The following is a 26,102-nucleotide window of genomic DNA, read 5'->3' as shown; positions in this document are numbered from 1 at the left end:
TTAAGTAACCTTTTAAAGTTCTGTTTTTAAGGAAAGCTGAGGTAAAGGGCAAAGATATGGAGTGCATCAGAAACCAATGAGGAAGTGTGCAGTAATCTCAGAACACCAAACTCAGTTTCTAATTATTTATAACGTTATGTGTGGAGTCTTTTTCTGATGATCAGCTAATTATTTGCACAATTTTTGGGGTAACTGATTGAATGACCCTCTTAACAGATAATAGAAAGTACTTTGCAAGTTGCTGTTCATTGTTGAATTTTGTGTTATTCTTTCCATGCCCCAAAGGTGAATGTTTAATGTTATTTGGTGACATTAAGTTGGCCTAAAATGAGCGGAGTGACTGTGGGTGTCTGAGTATCCCCTACAAAGAACGGGCATCCCATCCAGGGTTAGTTCCTTGCTTTCTACCAGGAAAGGCACCTGACCCTTAACCTCAAAGTAGATTAAGTGAGTTCTATTATTAAATTGGGAAAACCGTAAATAGTAACAAATTAGACTGGAAGGTCTTGAGGTCAAAAGCAGCATTTCAAACAAAATTAAAAAAATGTTTCTCCTTCAGTTTTACTTTTGCGCGGTGTACTGTGGCCAGGTGCAGGAATGACAACTCCATTAAGAAAGAAAATTTGGGGAGCCAACTGGGTCATCCTGTTTATTGTTCTAAGACAGAAAAAGACAAAATAAAAGAAATGCTCTTCAACGTGTGCTTCCTGTTATGTGGGGTATCAAGGGTTAACAAAATGAGGTTTGCTGGGCTGGTTAGCAGATCACAGTCCTAGTGAATTTCTGTCCGGCAGGGTGCTCGTGCCAGAAATGACGCTGGTTTTTATGGTGGCTGAACCGGAAGGGGCCGGGTCTCTTGCCCTCACTGGAGAAACTCCCGTACTGTGGAAAAAAAAGGAGATGACAGTGCTATCAATAGTGCCCTCTCTTGTCCCGGCAGGTTATTACATCTGAGCCTGTGTGGAGATATGAAGAATATCCACATTAAACCACAAACTAAATGAAAAAGTTCATCCAGAATCAAATGTCTGCAAACCTCCTCTGTAAGAATCACAATATCTTTCTTCTTCCTAACAAGCTTTTTACACAAAATTACACACCATTCTCAGACCTGATTAATCCAAATCAAGGTCATGTGTCCTGGCAGCACTGAGTGCAAAGATATATAATTACATTAAAACCTTGTTCACTTACTCCTATTTTGAAAAATGTCTTTTAAGTTTTACGGAGGTCTAACCATTGGCTACAATTAGCAGCAAGTTAGTAGGTGAAGGTTAGAAACAGTAACATTACTCTCCTTGAGTATGCACAACTTCTGGATTCTTGCAAATGACAGAAAGGTGAAGTCACTACACTGTATTTACTGTCAATATAAGTCTACACAACACTCTGCTTCAGTTCACAAAAGTAAATTCTGTTCTAGAGACTGAAAGGCAGTCTAATGTACTGACAACATCACTGCCCTACAGCAATTAGCTTCCTGTAACTATATGTCAGGACACTTACCTACAGCCCTGGCCGAGACTCCTGCTTTTCATTCTCATTAATAATGTGTGTAGACCAGAGACAAGCAAGTCAAGCCAGTTCTGATACAAACACAATAAAGACTGTGACTCCATCTGTCCACCTTTCTTCTGACCTGCTTAATTAACCAAAGATTTGCAGGAACCTAGACCTGGCAACCCATTACATTGGACTAAAGCTAATGCATTGCAGAACATAGTCATTCACATAAACCTTCTCAGTCAAGTAACTATACAAACAGCCACTGCCCCAGTGGCTCTCCTTATCTCAGGCCATGTGCCACTTTTATTTACCAGGAAATATACAATGAATGATTAATACCCACTACTGCCAGGGCAGATTTTAATGTCCTGTAATTGTGAGCTGGATCTGGACAGATGGATGGAGAGATGGATGAAGTCTATGAAAAGGTGAAGATGCATTCCCAAACAACTCTGGACAGCTTCCTCCTTGCATGCTTATTATTTAATATAAGTCTCCATTTTGGTCCCATTCCTAAAGCTTAATCAGATTCTCTGAGCCTGGCTTTGTCCCCAAGTGCAGACGTAATGTCACTTGGTACTAATAATGCAAAGCCTGTACCTTGTCATTCTTTAAGTCTATACATTTTAACACCTTAATCGAACCATCAATTGATGACTTCTTTGTACTTTTTTCTTCCCTTGCAGCCATTCCATTGTCATAGTAACAGCAACTCAGCTGTAGCTGCTGCTGTCATGGAAACAGATAAGCACACCACTGCCTCCTGTTGGTCAGCTGTGGATTCAGTCTGAGACACTCATCAGCCACAATCAGGGTAAGAGCTGCCCCTCTCCTGCTAACATGAAGATCCACAAGAGAAATCATCTTTCTTTCTTTCTTTCTTTCTTTCCTTATTTTCAGTGCTTGCACCTATTCCAGTGGTAAAATATACTGGAACTGTGAAAAATATGCAAATAATACAAATCTGAAAAGCTGTTGTAAAATATGAGGAAACACTTTTTCACTTCTCTTTTTCATGTATGTCTTAAATAACCTTAATCATGGCTCATGGAACTTCTTTTGTTTTCCAAAAAAGGCTAAAAAAAGCAACAATGAGCCACGTTTTTTTCAGCTGGGTGAAAGAATGCAAAGGATTTATAAAGGTTGTAAACACCCCACCCCACCCCACACCCTTAGTCTAAAAGTCATTATGACAATCCAGATGTGTTTACTTCAACTTGATAGTCTCTTCCACATTTTGACTTTCTCTGTTTCTGATGCCCTTAAGTGTAATGCCTTTGAGATGACCCCAAATGTCCAGTTCAGGGTGTAAATACCTTAATGACTTAAAACAGGCAACACAAAAGATAAAAATAAATTTTCATTGGTGGGAGTAAAAGCACTGATCCGCCCCTGCTGTATGTTAAAACCAAGAGTCTTGGAATGTCTTGGTGTTGTTATACCATCTGGACAGGAGGCACACATGTAGAGTGTTTGTTTTTTCAGTCTCAGCAGCTTTTCTAAAATCATTTGTCAAAGCCACAAATTTTCCCTTGGGGCTAACAAGTCTACTTGGTGATTCAAGCAGAGCCGGTCTGCAATGGGCCATGTCTAATTAATAAAAAAAGGGCGAGTGAGTGCATCAGCGACTTTATATTACTGCTAATGCTGTGCACCATGTAACAATGATGCTATCAAATGCCGTCTCAGTCACACAGCAATGAGGAAATGAGGTACCCGGGTGAGCTGAAGCTGACTTTTCTCCTGCCTATACTATAATCAATTTAAATTCTTCTTTTTTGAATTTTTGAATCTTGTCTGCTTGAAGGAGAGGTCTAGTGGTTAGTCCTGCTGCCTAATAGTTCTAAACTTCTGGGTTCAAAGCCAGCCGATTGATTGTCTATCCAAAGTTTACATATTCCCCCTGTGTCTCTCCATCTTTCCATAAGCATCCTTATATTTACAGCATGTACAACTCATGGATGACACTTTAGATTTTATGAATCTGAATCACGCACGTATATTCCTAAGCAGGCTATAGCATAAAGGTTTGCAACACATGGAAAAGAATGCAGAAAATACTGTATGTCGATAGTAATAAACACTCACCAAAACTCTGATGTCTGAAACCCATGTACAGAGTACAAACTTCAAGGCTCATACTGATGTGTCTGTTCATAGTTGTATTACTGCTTTCATTTTCTTACTACGTTTTGGCATTTAAGCATGTGTGCCATTTCCCCCATCTCCATCGCTAAGGAAACTAGCTATTTTTGATATTTTTTTATCAATGCTAGGTTTTACAAATATATTACTTGGTGAACTTGTTGTACTGACAGCAAGGCAGCCAGTGTCAGAACGAGAAAGGACCAGGCAAAAAGGTTGAAAGTGTGCAGTAAGGATAACAGACATGGACCAGAAACCAAAACAATTGATCTGAGAGGAATGCCAAGACCAGCACAAGAACCAGGAATCAAGAGTCAAAGGAGCATGAGGCCACAAACTGAGAGATTCAAGTGCATAGCTAACAGCAGAAATGGTTTTGTTTTTAGAGATGTTAGAGATGTCAGAATGGTTCAACTGCAGTTAAACAACCCCTCGCATCCTGTGATTGCATTTGGGTGATAAGTGATCAAAATAAGAACATGGCAAAATGGCAAAAAACACTTCATAATTAAATTTAAGAATTCTATGACACTTGTATAAAGTATATTGAAACATGTAAGATATTAATCAATCTTCTCATCCTTCTTTTGTGTTTACAGCAGTAAAAACTGTGCACTTGTCCAAAGGACGTTCATTATTAAGCAGCTCTTTGAGTGCTTGTGTGTGTTCCATGCAATGGGTCGATGATCAATATGGAGTTGGTAACTGAACTGGATAAGACGCTTAGAGAATGGATACATTGTTTTTTGAGCTGTGCTAATGTTTTTTTTCATGTGTTTCCACAGAACTGCTTATTTATTGATTGGTAGAGGTTCTGCTCTGTCTTACCTACAAAATAAAAACAGAACAGGACAAACAGGACAATTGGGATGAGACTATTTGACTGGCAAGTTGATTTGATTGGTTGTAAGGAAATTACCACCCTGAATCCCACCACACTGCATTTTAAAGTCTCCTCTTCAACTACATGGTTTGGTGGTTTGTTCCAAACTCCTATAACCTTTATGTGAAGAAGTGTCTCCAAGCTGTTTTTAATGCCCCTCAGAGTTTAGCAAATAGAATCTTGCCAGGCCATAACTTTTAAGCATTTTGAAGACAATGCAGATTTCATGGAATGAATGATCTCGTCTTATTTGTAAAGTTGCTTTTGTTCTGGGTCCTCATGTTGCCTTCTACAGTAGGCTTCATTAACTTGTCGGAGAAAGGCTCAACTTGGCTGCTCCTCTATGACCAATAGTCTCACACAGATCTTCAAATACTGTTTGACAGGTGCATTACAGAGCATCACGGAGCAAACTGTAAGACACCAAAAGGTTTGGGGACACATTAGTCTCTGCCTTTATTCTTCAGGCAGACAAATGAATATTAACACATAGATACAGTGCCTATGAAAAGCATTCAGCCTCTTGGAAGTTTACACATTTTATTATTATACTATAATGAATCACAGTGGATTCAATTTGACATTTTGACATTCTTTGACAGAAAAATACTCTTTTAAAATGTCAAAGTGAAAATGGATTTCTGCAAAGTGGTCTAAAATAATTACTATAAAATACAAATTAATGAAAAACATACATATTCACCTCCTTCAAGTCAGTATTTAGTAGAATCAAGTTTGGCAGCCATGACATCTGTGTCTGTGTAGACAAGCCACTGTCAGTTTAGTAATGTATATTCAGACACTGCAATTTTTCCCTATTGTATTTTACAAAATTGCTGAAGTTTTGTCAAGGTGCATGGGGGTCATGAATCAAAAACCTTTTTCAAGCACATCCACAAATTCTTAATTAAACTGAGATCTGGGCTCTGACTTGGCAACTATAGGACATTAACATTGTTGTTTTTAGGCCATTCCTGTGTCGCTTTGGCTTTATGCTTGTACTTCTGGAAAAGAACTCTTCTCCCAAGATGCAGGTTTCTTGCAACTGCATCAAGTTCTCCTCAAGGATTTCCCTGTACTTTGCTGCACTCATTTTGCCCTTTACCATCAGAAGCCTTCTAATGCTTGCTGCAGAAAAGCAACTCTACAGTATGATGTTGCCACCACTATGCTTCATGTTGGGGATGGTGTGCTTTTGATAATTGCAGTGTGTGGCTTATGCCAAACATGGCTTTAAATCTGTTGGCCAAAAAGTTTGCTTTTGGTCTCATCAAACCATGGAACCCTTATCCAAATGTGGTAGAATTAAACATCTTAATTAAAGAAAGAAACTTATCTTCCAACAGGACAAATCTGATAACGTTTTTGAGTCAGTAATCAGTCAAGAGAAAAGTGTGTCCATCTGCATCATTTAATGCACCTAAAGCACCACTGAAAGAATGCTGAATAGGGAGCATTCTTTAGAGCAGTCTGGTAAAGCAACTGAATAATAACTGAGAATGATGAAAATATTAAGGATATAGGTCTATTTTATAAGCAACTGAATTCAAATAACAGTGTCAATCAATTCATACATTTACTCTGGTTGGTTCATTAGTTTATACCCAAATGATCTACAGTATATAAAATTTTATTTTATTTTATTTCTTCTTATACCTTTTGGGTTGAGCCACCACCATTGAAATTTCAGTGTATGTAACAATTGTCCATTCTGGTTGTTCACAGGGCATCTGCTGATTTCTTAGTCATCTTTCAGTACATTTTGTTGTTCACTTGACCTTTATCTGGTTTCCTATTATGACTGAACAGGTCTCTGACATTTATTAACCTTTTTTGCAATTTCTTTAAGATGAAAGCTATATTTTAATATGGAAAGCATATCAAAACACTTTGCCCTAAATGATTATTCGATCCCTAAGTATATATTTTCTTACACAAAGATGACCAGTGTCTCCCTCTCTAGCTGATGTGCCATATGCATTTTTTTACAGTGACTTTCTCTTTGCTACTCTTTCACTCTTCCATAAAACTATGAGTGCTGAAGCACTCAGGCAATATTTGCTGTATGCACAGTAGCTCAAGTATCAGTCATTATAGTTTCTAACACCCTTGGAGTTCTCATATGTCTCTTGGTGGCCTTCCTCAGTAGTTTTCTTCTTGTGCAATCACTCAGTGCTTGTACTCTAGCTAGATTTACAGCTAAGCCATACTATTTGTGCTTCTTAATGATTGATTTAACTGGACACCCATATTCAGTGACTTGGAAATTTTCTTATATTCATCTTATGACTTGTCCTTCTCAATATCCTTTTCACAGATTTTTATTCTTTTGTCTCCATTGTTTGGGTTAGGCCATGATGCTGACTCATCACAAGTTTGACTTTCCAGATAAGGTACTTTTAGATGACAATCAATTGAAACCCCTCAACTAAAGACAGGTAAACTCCATTCCACTAATTATGTGACTTTTAAAACCAATTGGCTGCACCAGTGATGACCAGTGATACACCAGTTTAGGTGTGTCATATTAAAGGCAGTGATACTTATGTGATGAATTTTTTTGTGATTTATATTTGTAATTAATATAGACTATTCTGCAGAGATACGTTTTTTGGCATTAAAGAGCTGTCATAGAGCGGTAGTAAGGACAGGAACTCAGACTACCTAATTTACTTGAAAAGGTTTTTAACAAAAAGAACAAGTGCTCGATGGCACAGAAATTAACTGAAATATCTCTAGCCATTGGCTATTGTAAGGCGTGTCTATAGCAGTCAGGGTTGTGGTTTGGAACTCCATTTTACAGGTTGTTCATCTTCCAATTAAGATGCCACCTCCCAGATGTGCCCTGTTTTTATAGAACTTGGACCAGAAGTGTTGGAGTTAGTTGACTACAGTGGGAATCTTTTCACAGCTGTGGGTGAAAAAACAGACCAAGTGGTTAGCGTTCGCATCCTCTGGTGTCCTGGGTTGGTAGGGTGTACCTTTGATGAACCCGGAGGTTGACCATCTCACATGCATGCATGACAGAGTCGTTTTTTGCTGATCAGTGTCAAAAAAGCCGAATTAATTCCGTTTTAATTTAATGTTCAATAACAATAAAATGTGAGAACTTCCAGCAGGTGAATGTTTTTTATAGGTACTGTAGATAGTAAACTCACTTTATATATTGGACACAGACAGTATATATCGATATAAAATGTTTATTACATTACAATGAATACATTAGAACATTAGAAATCAGTGAAATATATAGTGCTACATCTCACTCAGATCACATCAGAGACCCATCTAGAGAGCACAGAATGAAAAATATTATATACAATATGATATATATTATATGATATACTGTATAATCACTCACAGATACTGAAATATCAGCAAAGGTTCAACATACTAAATTATTTGGGACAATATTATTAGGCTATATGTCTGGCAGAGTCCAAAGATTTGTTAACGTTTCCTCATAAAGTGAAATTGGATAGTTCAAATTTTAGATACAATAAAACATTCTCCCCATTGTATGGTAGGTAAGACTGGATTCTTTGACTTGGACCAGGGAAGGCAACATGCTAACAGTGTAAGTCATAATAGCTTGTTCACTAAGCAGTAATGTCCTAACAGATGTTACTCTTAATAGAGCTATAGGAGGATTAGGGATTATTGTGATCCCATGTCTGTCTGGTAAATAAGTAAAGATTTTATTCCCAAAAGTTCTGAGTATACTGCGGTGGGCTGGCGCCCTGCCCAGGGTTTGTTTCCTGCCTCGCGCCCTGTGTTGGCTGGGATTGGCTCCAGCAGACCCCGTGACCCTGTAGTTAGGATATAGCAGGTTGGATAATAGATGGATGGATGGATGGATGGATGGAAGTCCTGAGTATAAGCACATTCCAAAAAAGGCTAATAACAGGAATATCCTCATTGATTAGAAAGAGGATATTGCATGTGTATATTTAATGGTATTTATAAGCAAGACTTCCTGAACTATTTACACTGTTTGTTCACTGTATGCACCAATTTCTATGTTTTCTAAGTTTTTTTAAAGTATTAAAATCAATATCATTCATACTAACAGCTCTCTGAAAAATCTGATGTAGAAATAGGGAATGGTGAGATGAAGCATCAGTACTAGTGGTTTAGGATTAGCTTCCCTAGGCCAGTTTCTTTCTCAATATTCACCCCATAATTAATGAGAGATGCTAGGAATGGATTAGTCATAATTGCTGGACTCAAGCAAAACAGGCTCCGATGGACAGTTAGTGCCCTGAAGCAATTTTTAATAGATTTTTCCCTCTTTCCACCTATACTCATTTTCAATGACTAGTCTCCCCTCAGCATCCCTACTGCATTAATAACTACTATCACTTCAATTTGTATGGCCAGAGATGAGTTCACCCCTGACCATCATAATGGCCAATCCATGACTAATGATCAGATGAGGAGACAACTAAGGAAGTTACACACAGGAATAGCCACAGGACCTAATGGAGTCAGTCCTTATATTCTTAAGTCCAGAGCTGACCAACTTTGTGGCATCCTCTGTTATTTGTTCAGTCTGTCACTAGGGCTCCAAAAATGCTGCTGCTACCAGGTCCAAAGAAGTCAGGTGCCTCTTAACCTAACAACTACAGACCACTGGCACTTACATCCCACATCATGAAGACCTCCAAGAGGCTGGTCCTGGGATATATGAGTCCACTTTTAAAAGACCAACTGAACCCACTGCATTTTGCCTATCAGGCAAAGCTTGGAGTGGAAGATTAAATTATCTATCTGCTCCACAAGGTTCATTCCCATCTGGGCAAAGTTGGTAGCATTGTGAGGATTATCCATCCATCCATCCATTATCCAACCCGCTATACCCTGACTACAGGGTCACAGGGGTCTGCTGGAGCCAATCCCAGCCAGCACAAGGTGCAAGGCGGGAAACAAACCCGGGCAGGGCACTAGCCTACCGCAGGGTACACACACACACACCCACACCAAACACACACTAGGGACAATTTAGGATCGCAAATGCACCTAACCTGCATGTCTTTGGACTGTGGGAGGAAACCCACATAGACACGAGGAGAACATTCAAACTCCACACAGGGAGGACCCAGGAAGCGAACCCAGGTCTGTAAGGATTATGTTTTTTTTAATTTCTTCAGTGCAATCACTACCATCCAGCCATCCTTGTTAAGGGTTAAGCTGAGGTGGATGATCCTATGGTGTCTGGGATAATGGAGTACCTGTTGGGGAGACCATAGTTTGTGAGGTTCAAGGACTGTGTTTCTCATGAGCATGTGAGCAACACTCTTCTCTCTGTATATCAGGTCATGTCACTTGCAGAAATTCTCAGATAGCTCTGCACTAATAGATTTATTGATAAGGGGAGTGAGACAGAGTATTGGAGTCAGATAGGGAGTTTTGTTTCTTATTGCAACATAACACCAATAAAGCCAAGGAGCTGGTTATTGACTTTCACCACACTAAACAGCCTATATGTCCCTTCACTATTCAAGGAGTGAATGCAGAGTTGGGGCACTCCTACAAGTACTTTGGGGTCCACATCAATAAAAGGCTGCACTGGCTGCATAACACAGAGGAAATATATAAGAAAGAGCAGAGCAGGCACATTTTTTTAGGAGACTGTGTTCCTTTAATATAGGTGTTGACATCCTTTTATATTCTACAACTCTGTGATGGTCAGTGCAATTTTCTATGCTGTGGTGTGCTTCAAGACTTCAAGAGAGGCCAACTGAATCAACAAGCTGTTTAACAAGGCAGCCTCAGTTGTGGGACTCCTTGGAGGTACTACCACAGAGACACAGAGACAATGAAAACAAAACTGATAGATATTAAGAACAATGCTGCCCATCCTCTCTATGACACACTATCTAAAAAAAATTCAGTCTAACATTGTGAACTAACTATGAACTAACAGGATAAATCTGATGGGGGTAGTTCTAGGAACAGAGCTTAGGGTGTGGTCATAAAAAGCATTCATATCCTCACTGTGCAGAAGTGTGCATCAGCACAAAAGCCATCCAAATTGTGTAAGAGCCATGTCACTAGAGATAAGGCTGGAAGTCATCCCTCTGGCTGATCTTTGTGAAGTGAGGACAAGATAAGTTGGCTTGTTCCAGGAATGACTAACCACCTGCCCTTCAGTTAGTTCGTACACTGTTTAGTCTTAATCAGAAGCAACCACATAAATGTAAAAGAGAAATAGTTTCAGTTTCTAAAACACAAATAAAACATAGCAATGCTTCTCAGTCAAGGATGAGGATTTAAATAGAGAAAAATAAATACAAATTGATTTATCTTTACTTTGTTGGACTGGTATACTATCCTGGGTTAATTCCTGCAGTGCCCCAAAATAACAAAGGATAGGCTTTCACATTCCTTAGTCTTGTTTTGTAGCACAGCTCAAAATGAATAAATTCACAAGTAAATGGTTATTATACAAAACACTCTTTGCAGTGTGAGTTTCTGCCATGTGCCAGATGTTGCTGAGATAAACCATGCCCTCATAAGCATGAGCTGCATTAAAATTATGAATGGATGAAATGAATGGATCTATCATGTTGAGTATCATGGCAAAAGTAAGTGCTGCAAAATTTCTATTGAAATGTACTGGATGGGTATGCTCATTCAATATTCTTAGGATCATACAGTCAAATGGGGTACAGTTTGATTCTGCAACCTTGAAGTTTGCAGTCCAACTTCATGTCTCTTAAGGCTGCCCCTTCTAGTGTTATTAACATATATCTATCTATCAATTTTAGAGCTTGTTATCCTCAAGACATCCTAAACTAGTCCCAATATGAGCGAGAATGGGTGAGTGGGTGGGTGTGTCCCTCATGGGGTTGTTTGTTTCTTATGTCTGATGCTGCTGTGATAGGCTCTGCCTCCTAAAAACTTGAAATACATTACTACTAATGGGTGGAAAATCGATAGATTCACTTCACTGTTGAGGAGAATGAAGATGACCTTGGTAGAACTGGGCCCGATACAGGAATAAATCCTGAACAGATCCATCCATTGTTGGGTGTGGTAATTATACATTGTATTCAGAAATCACATAATTATCCAACATTTGAATGAAAATACCACATCTAGAAATGGACCATGTAAAGACAGCCATATTGCTGCTTTGTGACTAACTAAAGCAGCAACACAGTGTAAGAATAGTGCTTGCCTATACAGAGATTTTGTAATCATATATTTACTAGACATTAAGCCGTTACAATAGCGGGCGCTAGAACAGTAGTGCATAAACATTAATAGGAACAGTCTATATTAAATGTCAAGGGACCTTGTATGTGGCTGTAATATGCATCACTGTATTGTGTGCCTTTAATTTTCTCTCTCAGTAATACTGGTTTGTATTTCCGTAAAATGCCTGTAATTTTGTCTGACAGTAATACAGTGGAACCTCGGGTCACGACCATAATTCGTTCCAATACTCTGGTTGTAACCCGATTTGGTCGTGAACCGAAGTAATTTCCCCCATAGGATTGTATGTAAATACAATTAATCCGTTCCACACCGTACAAATTGTATGTAAATATATATTTTTAAACAGAAATATAGTTAATTATACCATTGAATGCACAGCGTAATAGTAAACTAAATGTAAAAACATTGAATAACAGTAAGAAAACCTTGAACAACAGTGAAAACTAACACTGCAAGTGTTCATGCTATAGCCTTACGACCCGCTCGCTGTAAACACTTTTTTTTAATGAGTTTTAAGCACAGGGAAAAAATTGAACATTTGGAAAATCCGTAATTTAATAAACAACCAAGAAAAGTAACATTGCAACAATGCACGTGCACACCTGTGTGTGTGTGTGTGTGTGTCTCACGCACGCCTTTGTGTGTGTGTGTGTGTGTCTGTCGCGCGCGCCCGTTTGTGTACGTGTGTGTGTGTGTCTCTCTCTGCACACACAGGGAATGCACAGGAAGAGACTGAACACGTGCCGTGTGCCCCAGCGCATGCGCACTTCACCAGAAGACACACACACTGACACCTGGACGCACACAGGGGTTTTATTAAAGAGGATATGACTATGTATTGCTTTTCGGGCATGTGACTGATTTATATGTATCCGCTGGTCACATTAAGCATAGTAAATCTTGGCATGTCACACGCTCTGCTGAAAATACTCCACATCAGAGTCTGTGATCATGGTGCAGTATTTCACTATGAAGTGGTATATTTACCTTGTAACAGATGAAAGGAAGTCTATGATGGTTTGCATGAGCTGTCAAAGTTTTACAAATTCTGGTTGTGGGACCCATCATATGGCAATGTGACAGAAATCTCTGGCCTGTGACCGTTGTTGTGTAATGCACCAAACAAGAGCTTGCAGTAGAAGAGGCCAAGTCTTCAAAGATTTGATGAGAGATGCTGCATCACTCTGCGATGTGAGTGATGCTTGTGTAAGGTGCCATCATACCTCTTCCTGTTTGCTTATACATATACATATACATAGGTGTACTTGTCTTTGTGTGCAGGTCACATAATCCTCTATACTGTGTCTATACAGGTATGTGACATGTATTATACATTATACACATGCTAATGGAATATGTTTTACAATCCTCATCCACAATGCAACAAAATAAATTTAAATTTGAGAAGAAATTGATTTTCTGTATATGGAGAAATCTAATGGTTGAAAGCAGCAGCTAGTCGTCTTGCCAGACTCTACTTGGCTTAATTTTGCTTTTCTCTGCCTCCTTATGCCAAGCCCATGAAAAAGTAGGGTATTCAGCTATGCAAATTGTGCTAATAGAGATATGGTCCAACCATGAGCAGCCACAACAGCTTCATTGCACCTTGGCATTGTTTCTACTTGTGCCTGGAACCTTACTGGTGGAGTTGGCGCAATTCCCTGAAAACAAATCTATCATTCTTTTGGTGTTAACTCTAGCATCTCCTGAAGGTGCTCATTTGGGTTGTGATCTGGTGATTGAGATGGCCATGATATATGCTTTGCAATGTGTTTTCGTTAAATATTGTGACCGCCTTTAATGTTGCAATGAGGACATATTGTAGCTCAATGCTGGCTTACACTGCTGAGCCTAAACCGAGGAAAAACTCAAACCAGAAGTGCCAAGATACAATTTTAAAAAAAAGGTTCATTTTCCTGCCAAGGATAAGGTGGATAGAGTTAACATGAACTGGGGGATGGTAGGGCCTCTATAATGGATAGGGTTAGTCATTGGGCAGAATTACATTAGGAATAAGCTACGTCTTTTGGGTCAGTAACCTCTTGACTGCTCTTCTTCTTTTTCTTTTTGCTGCTCCCGTTAGGGGTCGCTGCAGTGAATCACCTTCTTCCATATCTTTTCGTCCTCTGTATCTTGTTCTGTCACACCCATCAGCTGCATGTCCTCTCTCACCACATCCATAAACCTCCTCTTAGCCCTTCCTCTTTTTCTCTTGCCAGGCAGCTCTATCCTTAGCATCCTTCTCCCAATGTACTGAGTATTTCTCCTCTGCACATGACCAGCACAATCTCGCCTCTCTGACTTTGTCTCCCAACCATCCAACTTGAGCTGACCCTCTAATGTACCCATTTTTTATCCTCAGCATCCTCGTCACACCCAATGCAAATCTTATTATCTTTAATTCTGCTACCTCCAGTTCTGTCTCCTGCTTTCTGGTCAGTGTCACAGTCTCCATCTCATATAACATAGCTGGTCTCACTACCGTCCTGTAAACCTCCCTTTCACTCTTGCTGATATCCGTCTGTCACAAATCACAAATCTTCTCCACCCATTCCACCCTGCCAGCACTCTCTTCTTCACCTCTCTTCCACAATCCCCATTACTCTGTACTGTTGATCCCAAGTATTTAACTCATCCACCTTTGCCAAGGACTACTATTAGTGCATTATTCTGCTAATGATTGTGACCAGTAGGAGGTGTCACAGAGCCACAGACTCCAGACACAAGTGCATAGACACCAGCTTCAAGTTCAAAAGATCTTTCTATTAAACAAAATACTTCTCTACAGGTTCTTAATAACAATTTTGTTTCTTTTTTCTCTTCCTCCACTCCTCTCAGGCAAACCTTGTCCACCACCTCCTGAGTCCAACTACCCAACTGAGGCAAGATGGCTTCTTTTATGCTGGATCCCGGAATACTTCTGGTTTCACAGCATTGCATGATGAGAGTACGTCCGGATCATGTCGATGCTCCACAAAACAACTAGGTCTTCTCCCAGCAGTGCCTGCTGGCTGAACCCACGAACCCCAACAGGGCTGTTCTTCCAAACTATGAGCCCCATACAACCATGTGGGAATTCAAACTGGGACCATGCCAGAAGAGTGCTGCCACCTATCATACTGGGTGACAAACTGCTCCTGGTATACAGACTCCCCAAGTCCATCCATTAGACTTTCTCCCTGACTTGGATAAAAACCTGGAACCATCCTAGCCTGGTTGCACCTCCATCTATACTGTCCTTCCATAATGGCTTCCTGGACAGGTAGGGAACAACTCTCCATCCCTGTCAGGACACCATTCCATCCATTGTGTCTATTACAATGTGTATACGTGCTCTGTGCTCAGACTCAGAGATAAACAGTTGTCACACACATGTGCCTTTGGGACAGCTTAAAGGCTCTGGTGGTGGTAATTCCTCCCCCATCCAAGGGTAGCATTATATTCTGACACTTCTACTCTTCCTCCCTCTGCAAACCAGATGATTGATAGCCTCACCAGCTCTGATGTCACTTCTGGTGTATCTCCACCTGGACCCACCTCTTCTTGCCTTCTCTGCATTTAACCTGAAGTCTTGCCATCTTGGATTGAGTAATCTGAGACTTGCATTATCTGAGACTTTCCAAATTGCTGAAAGACTTTATTATTTGTATATTATTAACCTTATTTCATTATTATTTTAATTGGGGTCGCAGTGTAGCCCCAAATCTTTATCTTTGTCCTCTTTTACATACTGCACAAAGATAAAATAAATAAAATGTATTATTCCAAAGCACCTGCTTTCTGTATAATTCATATCCCTTTTTTACTGTAATAATTTCTATTATTTTGTCAGTTATATATATATTTTTTACCACATTACAAATATCTCTTTTATGGAATGGCAGGTCACAACCTACATAGCTATAAAATGCTGCCTTTTGACAGCTCAGGTATGCACTACTACCTTGTTCTCAATTCCTGCCTTAGAAACTCCAGCAGCACAAAACAATCTGCAGTGGACTCTGTTATCATCCATTATTATTATTATTATCATCCAGATTCATGTGTACCCAACTACATGGGAAAATACAACATTTTTCCTCCAAAAAATCTGTATGGAGACTCCAGGCCACTAAAACAGGTTCACGCTTCCATTTTCAACCCTGCCTAGTTGCTTTCATTAATGCGGCTATAGTGAAGATTGTCAGTGGTACTGGTACTCTGACTTATTCCAGGGTGATGATTCTATGCAATTACATTGGAACAGTAATGCACAATGGACCGTCCTGTATATAAAGTACTGGATCTCCATTGTAATGACAATTGTATCACTATTAATTATTTCAGAGGAAGAGTGAATTCTGGGAACTCTAGTATAAATAAAATGTATTATTATTATTTGTATTACTAAATTCTTGAATACGCCCCTAATGTAATTTATTTTCTCCTATAAAGTAAGATACAAATGGCATAAAGACATGAAACAACAGTCTCGTTGAGAAATAATTGTGAAAGAACAAGTATAAACAGTAACCAGGAAGGGTGTGGAGCTGTGTGCTAACATGGTGAGATTGGATATCAACTAAGAATTCTTCACTGGAAATAAATTATGTCCACACTCTCCCACACTGGTAATTAGGGTTATTTCAGCATTTCAATTACTAAGTCTGTGTTTTAGTTCCTCAGAACAAATAGATTAGGTCATATGAAATCAGGAAGGCACTATAGTGCAGTGTTGTGAATGGTGCCTTACAGATTTTATTCCCTACCTGGGAACTTCCGGTGCAGAATATGTACATTCTCCAAAAGCCTGTGTTGGTTTTACTCAGGGTGAATACATTTTTAGACCACATTTACAAAGATCAGTGTGTTAGGTTAACTGGAAACTCTGTATTGTCCCAGTGTGAGTGTGGCTATATGGGTGAATATACTTTGCAATGGACTGGTGCCCTCTCCTGTGTTTGTTCCTGCTGCCAGTATAAGCATTGGCTCTACGTAATCTAGTAAAATGGATGTATAACAGTTTATCATTTCCAGTATTGCATTTCAAGCCTGAGGACACTCACACACATTTGTATAAAAAATGCCAACTTCATAAAGACGGCAGACCACCCCACATGGGGAGTCAAACCAGGGCACAAGTGTATGAAGGTGATAACACTCCCTGCTGAGCCACAATACTGCCCACATAATTATTAGTACAATTTTATTTGTTTACATCATAAAAATATGTAAGCCTGAGCTGAGCCAAACATGTACTCAGCTTGACTACATACCCTACCCAATACCCCCCTACCAATTACCCCCAACTGATTATGGTGAATGCAGATTGATATAACATTACATAATCTTCTTAAATCCACCTAATCCAGTTTCAGGGTTGCAAGGGTCTATCACAGCAGCATTGGGTAGAAGGCAGGAACCAGCCCTAAAAAGGACACCAGTTCATCACAGGCCATCTCAAAAAATACCGATCCTGTATCTAGAAATGAATGCTGGAAATAGCACTATAGCAAAGCTCTTCCAAGTACAGCACTGCCTTAGAACCACACTGTGGACAAAATAACCACTTCAACAACAGAAGTAATAATTGTATACTTAGCATGTATTATGGAATCTTTTACTATACAAATCCACAAACATACTCTTTAGGGAGACCCAAAATAAAAGTTGACAGAGATGAATGCAGCAGTCAACAGAGGTGCTCATGGTAGGCTACTTTGGCTGTGACCTTCTTCAGATGTTTTAGGAGTATGCAGGAGTATGGAGGTGGAAGGTTATGGAGAGCTGCTATTGAAAAGTTCCAAGTTTAAGCAGATAAGCAGTTGTGGTGCTCCAGCGTGTCCAGGGTCCAACGGTTGTGAGGTTTCCACATGCCAGGGTGTGGCAACACTTTTTGTAACTTTAAGATAATATTGTTGTGATACAATAAACCGATTAGTATCTAACTAGGAGTTTTGTCCCTCATTTTCCAGAAGTCTCTAAAAAGCCAAGCAAAATGACACATTTTATTGGCTAATTAAAAACATTACAATATGCAGGGTTTCAAGGCAACTCAGGCCCCTTCTTCAGGCAAGAATCTTTCTCCATACAGAACACATGAAACATCCATCCATCCATTATCCAACCTGCTGTATCCTAACTACTGGGTCATGGAGGTCTGCTGGAGCCAATCCCAGCCAACACAGGGCGCAAGGCAGGAAACAAACCCTGGGCAGGTCGCCAGCCCACTGCAGACGCATGAAACATTCCCTCATAAAGTAGAACAATGAAAACAAAAGCAAAGAAATAAATATATATATGTAAAAGCAGGCCATTTATATGAGACAATACACATACCACAGTGGCACGCTGAAAATCATTAATCTTCGTGGATGCCTACATATCCAATAATCGCATATAATTGTGCCTACTTGTTTATGTTGCTAGCCATCAATAAGTTCAAAATCTGCAGTCAGATTACTAATGCTTTCTATTATTGTTAATTTGAAAGTCAAAGACATTTCCAGAGGAAGCTGGATACTCACTTATGAAGTTGTATGTCAGGGCAGTAGCATGAAAACAGGAGACACCAACAGACTTTTAACAATTTAATTAGTAAGGCTTGCCCTCTTCTAGCAAATAGCCTGGACTTCACTGGGGCAGCAGCAGAGAGAAGGTACCAGCTGCCATTATGCTTCACAACACTTTCCCTGGCTAGACTACCATTTATAAACTAGCCTCCAAAGTACACATATTCAGTACTCATCAATGTGTACAAGCAATGCTGCTGTTATATAGACACCTTCTAATAAATTGAGAGGAGTGAGCAGAGTGCTAGAGCACTGGTGTTATTATGCCACATCTTTAAAGTCCTGGGTTTTAATCCATACCCAGTCATGGTCAATGGTTGTGTATTCCCCTCATGTCTGCTTTAGTTTTCCACTACATACTTAGGTTTTTCTTGCACATCCCACACAAGAAAGTGACATCTCTAAATTAGCCCATAGGGACAGGTCTGAAAAATGTCTTGAGTGGGATCCTACCATGCACCCAATGGTGTCGGCATCCTGTTACTGAAATAGGCTACAAATGTAGTGAACAAATCACAATGTAAATACATGGAATTCTTCTTCTTATTATTATTATTAATACTACCTGTATTATTATTATTATTGTAAATTGATGGATGGACAGCTAAAACGTTGCCACATTACTACATATGTAGGTGGAATTCCTCTTCCATATTAGTATGTAAATTGTTACTGTTTATGGGCATAGTTATTTTTACTATTTAGACCGTATGTATATTTGACAGATTTTTTTCATACATTTCTGAATGCTTTTAATACGTGTGGGCAGCTGTAACACAATGATCTGTTTTTAATGAGATGAATAAATTATCTATCACGTAAGACTCCACACTGCTGACGTTTACTAGCTGAAATTTAAAACAGCGTATTTTTACGTGAATCACCCTTTACATCTGTCTTCGTTGGAAGCAAAGTAATTCTTTAAAAAAGACCAGTTCTATCAAGAACAGATTTTCATTTTTTCATAAAGACGACCCCGACCCAAAACCAAACTGTTAACTCATTTCAGACGTTCTCGCTAAACGCAAATTGTGTTTTAACACCACAAATATATAAATATGTTTCAACTTCAACGAATTTGTATAAAGCAGCACCTCTCAGATCCCTACAGTTAAAAGTGAAAAGACATTATTTGCGATCTTCTAGAACCGCTGGACATCCTTGCAGTTTCCCTCAGTGGGCTGCAAAGTTTGAATGACATCACGTTGGGTGGGCTGTGCGACCTTAACAAGCTATTCTTTCTTATGCATCAAGCAAGCGTTTAGATGTTCCTTTTTGGTTTAAACTCGTTTCGTGTTGTTTTTAATAGTAATTATACTATAACATTATAAGTCAACATTAGCTGAAGTGCCAGGAGATTGATATTTAAAACAGGATTGTGTGTGTGCCTTTTTTCCGTCAATGACAAACTCAACGTTCCACCTTAAGGAAACTGCTTGTCCCGCCCACTTTGGCCTCTCCGATCACCTGATTGCCGTGCAGCCATTTTGTCTCTGGGAGTGAAATACAATATATATTAAATAAACCGGAATGATAAAAACCAACAAAAGGAGGCAAAGTAATTGAGGGCGCTAATCTGAGGGCAATTAGAGAGAAAACGGGGAAAAGGCGGGCCGCATTTACGAATACAGACTGTAGCCCTTAAGTGTCGGGTACACGGGGCTCTTTGATAGATCGAAATCTGCTTTTTCCCTCTCTCTCCTGTTCGCTGCGATATTCCGGAACCAGGAGAGACTTTCTCATGTGAAGACAGCCAGTTGCGGTTTCTAGTTTTGTGATACAAGCAGCATTTTTTTCTTTTTTTTTCCGTAATTATCTTAGCAAACTTTTGTTTGTGTAATGCTTTCGTTTGTATCTTGAAAAAGTTTGATTTTTTTCCTTGCCCTTTTCTGCGGGGCGGGGGGCGGAAGAGACCATATACTTTTTGACAGCTGAACTTTCAATTCATTTTCGTTGTCCGTTGGTGTTTTTTTCTGGTCTGATTGCCGGTTTTTGTGTGTATCTGTGTTAATATACGTAGGCGTATGCCTATGTCGTGTAACGAATCGGTAGTTGGACTCGAATGGAAAATAATACATTGATGTATATTGAAATTGTAAATTCTTAGGCCTTTTCTACAACTTTGATTCCCCTGTTTATACCTCAGCTCATTTGACCGTTTATCTTTAGCGGTTTGCTCCTTTTCTTCCTCGTGTCAACATGTCAGGCCAGTCGATCACAGACCGGATTGTTTCTGCTCAGCACAGCATGACTGGGTCAGCCATCAGCAAAGCGGTGTGTAAAGCCACGACACATGAAGTAAGCGGACCCAAGAAGAAGCACCTGGACTGTGAGTATGTGCGCCCAGGGGACATGGTGGGGCGAGTATGTGTGTGAGAGAGCGATAGTTGATCACCGATCCGTCGCCAGGACACCGCTGAGTAAAGGCGGTCTAGGCTTTGTTAAGGGAAAGCCTGGTTCAAGGGTATGCTGGATTGACGCCACTGCTGAGGAGGATTATTTGTTGCGGGAGATATCCGGACGAGCCAACAGGGCACTGGGAATCCAGATGAGCGGGCGAGCCAGTGTCAGGACATCCCCACAACGAGTGACTGTAGGAATCTTAATGGATCTGGATCGGTGACGACCCCGCTGTACAGAGGCACGAGCATGATATGCATAGTATTGGAAAAAGTATCAAGCACAGCACAGGGTATTCAGCTGGAGGCTGCTATAGGAATTTGAAGTATCCTAGGTCTGGACCCCGCACAGAAAGGTAGGCAGCTGGATGGATGCCGCCATGAGGCGGTGAAATGAAAGTTCAAACCGTGTAGAAATGGCAACACGTTAAATACTCTATGTGAGCTGATTGTCCGTTGGCCTTGTCCTTGTTAAAAGAAGTACATGTTGAATAAAGCATGGTTTTTGCTAATCGAATTTCTTCACTATGTGTTAGGGATAGTGTAAGGGCATCAAGTCACTTCTAGCCTCCTGGAAGTATAGTCCTTGGTCACGACAAAATGAAAATACATTTTGTGAACCCCCAGCAAATCTATGCAAATACATTTTCATTCGATTGAACAAATACCTATCGCCTTTTATGCTCTAAAAGGAATACTGTGTAGTCTGTCATTCTGAACAACATAGAAATATGAATGAATTTATGTGTAATCATGGTTTTTAGACTATTTTACATAATGGTTACACCTTTGCATTTGTCTTTCATCAACATTATTTTTAACCCTTCACTTTTTTACCTTATATAATGAACAGAGAAACATGTCAATATGTATACTATGTTTATTCTCTAGGCAGTATTACATATGCTATCAAAGTACAGTAGTTTAATAACCCCAAGTCACTTTTTTTTTGACAAGATCAAAACTGCTTGTGTTTCAGCATTTTTGTGCTTTTTTTTTATACTTCTTTATATTGTTTAAAATTTGATTCTAATTATTGTCAAAGCTGATGTGGCTTAAAATTTAAAAGCACAGTTGAAAGAAGTTGTCACGTTTTTGTAGGTCACATAAGGGTGATAATGTTTGTTTCTGATTATACATACATAACATTATTTTTAAATGCTCATGCCCTTTGTGTGGGATAGGCGGTTGAAGTTAATGTGATAAAACTGCTGAACATATTTACTTTTATTTGCTTAGTCGATGCTTTTATCCAATGCAATTGTAAAAAAAGGTCAACTTAATTGAGTAAACATCAGTCTGGGGGACTACTAGGGAACACGTTTTACAGGACAAGGTGACAAAGCTGTTCACCGCAAGTGAAGAGCTTAAAGCAAGTGCAAACTAGTTTCAAAACCTAATAACTAATATCCGTTAGACAGAAATTCACCAAACGAGAATCTTCAGATGCTTCTAAAGACAGTAAAGGAGTCAGAATTTCATTTGGAGGTGGATAGTTTGTTTCACCAGCAAGAAGGCAACCGTGAAAAGAGTCTGGACTGTGATTAGATACCATATAGCGGTGGTATCACCAGACACCATTCAGCAACAAACCTGGCTTGTTGAGAAGTATAGAACCTCATAAGTGCCTCCATATCTACTACATAATAAAACACTAAGGTCTGTGTATCCAGTCCCTCTGAACAATTTGATTGGCCAGTTTGACTTTGGTGACTAGACACAGGAAGAGGAGGACGAGGAGGAGTAAAGCTATATGAGGCATACTGTGAGAATCACTTTCGAAGACGCCAAGTATAAAACCTTAGAGGAGGTAAAAGTGCCTTGAAAATAATGGAAGAGTCTGAGAATCAGGTAAGCTTTTACTTACTCACACACACACACGCACACAAATGCAGAGGAAAGTCACTTAAGGTAAATGTGGGGCAAAGGATAGTAAATGGTTTTTTAATTATTCTCTTAGCTAATATGATTGATTATGAAAGGTTTTTTTAGTTTAAATTGCAAAAATTACAGTGGCAAAGTTGGTTTATAACTATGAATGTTCTAAGTCATTTTACCATATTACTCTGTAAGAGTAGTAAAAAAAAAAAAATGCCCCACAAAGCCCAAAAGAGTTTAAAACAAAGCACGAGATTGTGTGCTGTAAAATAATACTGATAACTTTAGTAGACAGAATCGTGTTTTTTTTTTTTTTATTTAAAAAAAAAAAAACGTCTATTCAGCTTTAACCATAGCTAAACTGCTAATGAAGTTTGTGATTTAAAGTGTTCTCCAAGTTTACAAGTTACCCAGTTAAGTTAAAATTATTATTGTAGAAACTTGTTGAAGAATGAAGGTACATGAGCACACCACTATCAATGACCATCTGTGTTTTGTATGTCAGTACTCTCATCCTGTCATTCGTTGTTTGCAGTGTGATGTGGAGGATGTTGTAAAGAAAAAGACAAGTGAGAGTAGCCAGTGGTAAACTGGTAGTATGTTAGTCCTGTTGGAGGCATTACACTTCCTCTTGGTTGGTAGCATTCAGACTGTGAAGAATCTAACAGACAATGTGATTTGACACATGTGGCAGTACTGCTAGCATTGCTCCTACTACTATGTAGCCTTAAATTTAGTCCCTTTTAAACGCAGTCGACGTATCACGTTGTTGACACAGATTTTTTGCTATTTTATGTTGTCCTATGTTAATGAAAACTTGACACTAGTAGTATGCAAACTTCGCTTTAATTCTATCTTAAAATTTAAGTTAAAAGACTTTGTGCTTTAAGGTGCATTTTGGGTTTGTTTCTGCTCTATTTGTAAATCTTTTTATAGTTTCATCTAGTGTTCGTTGTTGATCACCACCTCTTTAATTTCTCAGCCTTCCCTGCCCCCCACCAAGCCCCCCCCCCAAGTAAACTACCTCAGGCTCTAGCTTCTTGGTGATGTAGCACTGTGCTATGGCAGTAATTTGTTTCAGAATACAATGCTGCTTCACAACCTACAGATGCATGTTTGGCATCATCTCATTTAGAATTGGATTTTTTTTTTCTGAGATTGTGTGTGTGTGTGTTTGTTTCTCTTTTTTTTTTTTTTTTTTTAATCCCTTTTTCTAAGAAGTTGGGCTCTATTTGAATTGAGTTAGAAAAATATGCATTAAAACTGTGCTCTGCAGAGATCTAAAGCTGAAGAAGACCTGGAACTAACTTTCAGTTTCATTACTGGGCTTCAAATATTTGTAAAATAAAATATTAGAATTTGGCATAAGCCCATGAACTTGGACTTAGACTTAGACTTGGAAAGGAAATCTTGTTGTACGTCTTCTTTACATACTTTGCTGTATGCTCCTGCCAGCACTAATTATTGTCTGTTTATCAGAAACCTAGTGAGTGGTTCATCATTTCCCTAAGATATGGAACCTACATAGGATGCAATTTTAAAGCAGATGAGCTTCTATGTTTTGTTCTAATACAGTATTATACCTGTATGTTTGGTGGGTGTAATGAGCCTAGTTTAATAGTGTTTTTTTGGGAAGATACCATTGGGCTTGATGCACTATTTTTATGTTGTGTGTTTTTATTATGTTGTGTTTATTAAATAAAAAAATAACTATTTTGTTGATTATCTGTAGTGAACATTTTAGTGGCAAGCAGGCACGTATGAAAAATTGTTTTTATTATTATTAAATAGGGGTAGGCTTACAGTCCTGGCCGAAATTATTGATACCACTAGAATTTTCCTAGAAAATGCACCATTTCTCCCAGAAAATTGTTGCAATTACAAATGTTTTGGTATACACATGTGCATTGGAACAACACAAAAAACAGATGAAAAAAAAGCCAAATCTGACATTTCACACACAACTCAAAAACCGGGCTAGACAAAATTATTGGCACCCTCAACTTAATATTTGGTTGCTTGCCCTTTGGAAAAAAATAACTGAAATCAAGCGCTTCCTATAACCATCACCAAGCTTGTTACACCTCTCAACTGGAATTTCTGACCACTCTCTTCTTTTGCAAACTGCTCAAGGTCTCTCAGATTTGAAGGGTGCCTTCTCTCAACAGCAATTTTGAGATCACTCCATAAGTGATCAATCGGATTTTGATCTGGACTCCTTGCTGGCCATTTCAGCGTTTCTCCAGCACTTTGTCTTCAACCATTTCTGGGTGCTTTTAGAGGTATGTTTGGGGTCATTGTCCTGCTGGAACACCCATCACCTCTGACACAGACCCAGCTTTCTGACACTGGGCCCTACGTAGCGCCCCAATATCTTGGTAGTCTTCAGATTTTATGATGCCTTGCACACAGTCAAGGCATCCAGTGCCAGAGGCAGCAAAACATCCCCAAAACATCTTAGAACCTCGACCATGTTTGACTGTAGGTACTGTGTTCTTCGTAGGCCTCATTCCATTATGTGTAAACAGTAGAATGATGATCTTTAAGAAAAATCTCTATCTTGGTCACATCTGTCCACAAGACGTTCGCCCAGAAGGATTTTGGCTTCCTAAAGTACATTTTGGCAAACTCCAGTCTGGCTTTTTTATATTTCTCTGTCAGCAGTGGGGGTCCTCCTGGCTGTCCTGCCATAGCGTTTCATTTCGTTCAGATGTCTATGGATAGCTCGAGCTGACACTGTTGCACCCTGAGTCTGCAGAACAGCTTGAATATGTTTTGAAGTTGATTAGGGCTGTTTATCCACCATTCGGACTATCCTTCATTGCAATCTTTTATCAATTTCTCTCTTTCGTCCACATCCAGGGAGATTAGCTACAGTGCCATGTGTTGTGAACTTGATTATGTTGCACACAATGGACAAAGGAACATGAAGATCTCTGGAGATGGACTTGTAGCCTTGAGGTTGTTAATATTTTTCCACAATTTTTGTTCTGAAGTCCTCGGACAATTCTCTGCTCTTCTGTCTGTTCTCCATGCTGTCACACACGTGCACATGGGAGGCAGCTAAAGGACTTGAGTAAAAGCAGTTCTGAGGCATGCCGGGATGTGGCAGAGTGCACTGACTCTTTCTCCCTTTCCTGTAGCCCATTCCCGGAAGATTCCACCTGGCTCTCTTGACATCACTTCCGGGACCGAGCCAATTGAAGTAGACCTTACCAGCTCCGGCCCGTGTGATGTCACGTCCGGGCTCGATACAATGATTGAAGAACACGTGCCTGATCCTTATGACCTCACTTCATGTCTTCCCCTTTAAAAGCCTGCCCTTTTTCCCTCAGTCTTGTTTTGGACTCGTTTGTATGCACTTCAGTGCTGTGTATTTCCATAAAAGAATGACTTTGCAGCCAGGATAGCAGATTATACGGGTGGCTGCCCCAAATCTTTATCTGAGTATGTCTGATTATTGTAACAATGCTTAGTGTGGCACACCCAGACACACAACAGAAAGGTTGAGTCAAG

At 39.5% G+C, this 26,102-nt stretch overlaps 1 protein-coding gene and 1 long non-coding RNA gene across 4 annotated transcripts in view; both read left to right on the top strand.

Annotated features, from left to right (window-relative positions):
- Nucleotides 1-15,455, top strand: part of LOC120537359 — a 36,962-nt gene extending 21,507 nt beyond the window's left edge. The window contains exons 2-3 of the long non-coding RNA XR_005635305.1: nt 2,193-2,320; nt 14,597-15,455. This is a non-coding gene — a long non-coding RNA (uncharacterized LOC120537359). The remainder of the gene's footprint in view (nt 1-2,192; nt 2,321-14,596) is intronic.
- A 4,324-nt stretch (nt 15,456-19,779) lies between these two features.
- Nucleotides 19,780-26,102, top strand: part of si:ch211-200p22.4 (phosphatidylinositol-binding clathrin assembly protein) — a 112,528-nt gene continuing 106,205 nt past the window's right edge. For 2 of the 3 annotated variants that reach the window (XM_039766248.1, XM_039766249.1), the window contains exon 1: nt 20,509-20,638. In XM_039766248.1, coding sequence (XP_039622182.1) covers nt 20,509-20,638 — 130 coding nt within the window. Of the gene's footprint in view, nt 20,639-26,102 lie in introns of all 3 variants that reach the window. The other variant, XM_039766247.1, reaches the window with a different exon arrangement.

This window comes from Polypterus senegalus, chromosome 10 (genome assembly GCF_016835505.1).
Source record: "Polypterus senegalus isolate Bchr_013 chromosome 10, ASM1683550v1, whole genome shotgun sequence".
Taxonomy (NCBI): Eukaryota; Metazoa; Chordata; class Cladistia; order Polypteriformes; family Polypteridae; genus Polypterus; species Polypterus senegalus.
The sequence above is the reverse complement of the archived record's forward strand: the minus strand, read 5'-3'. Positions and strand labels throughout refer to the sequence as shown.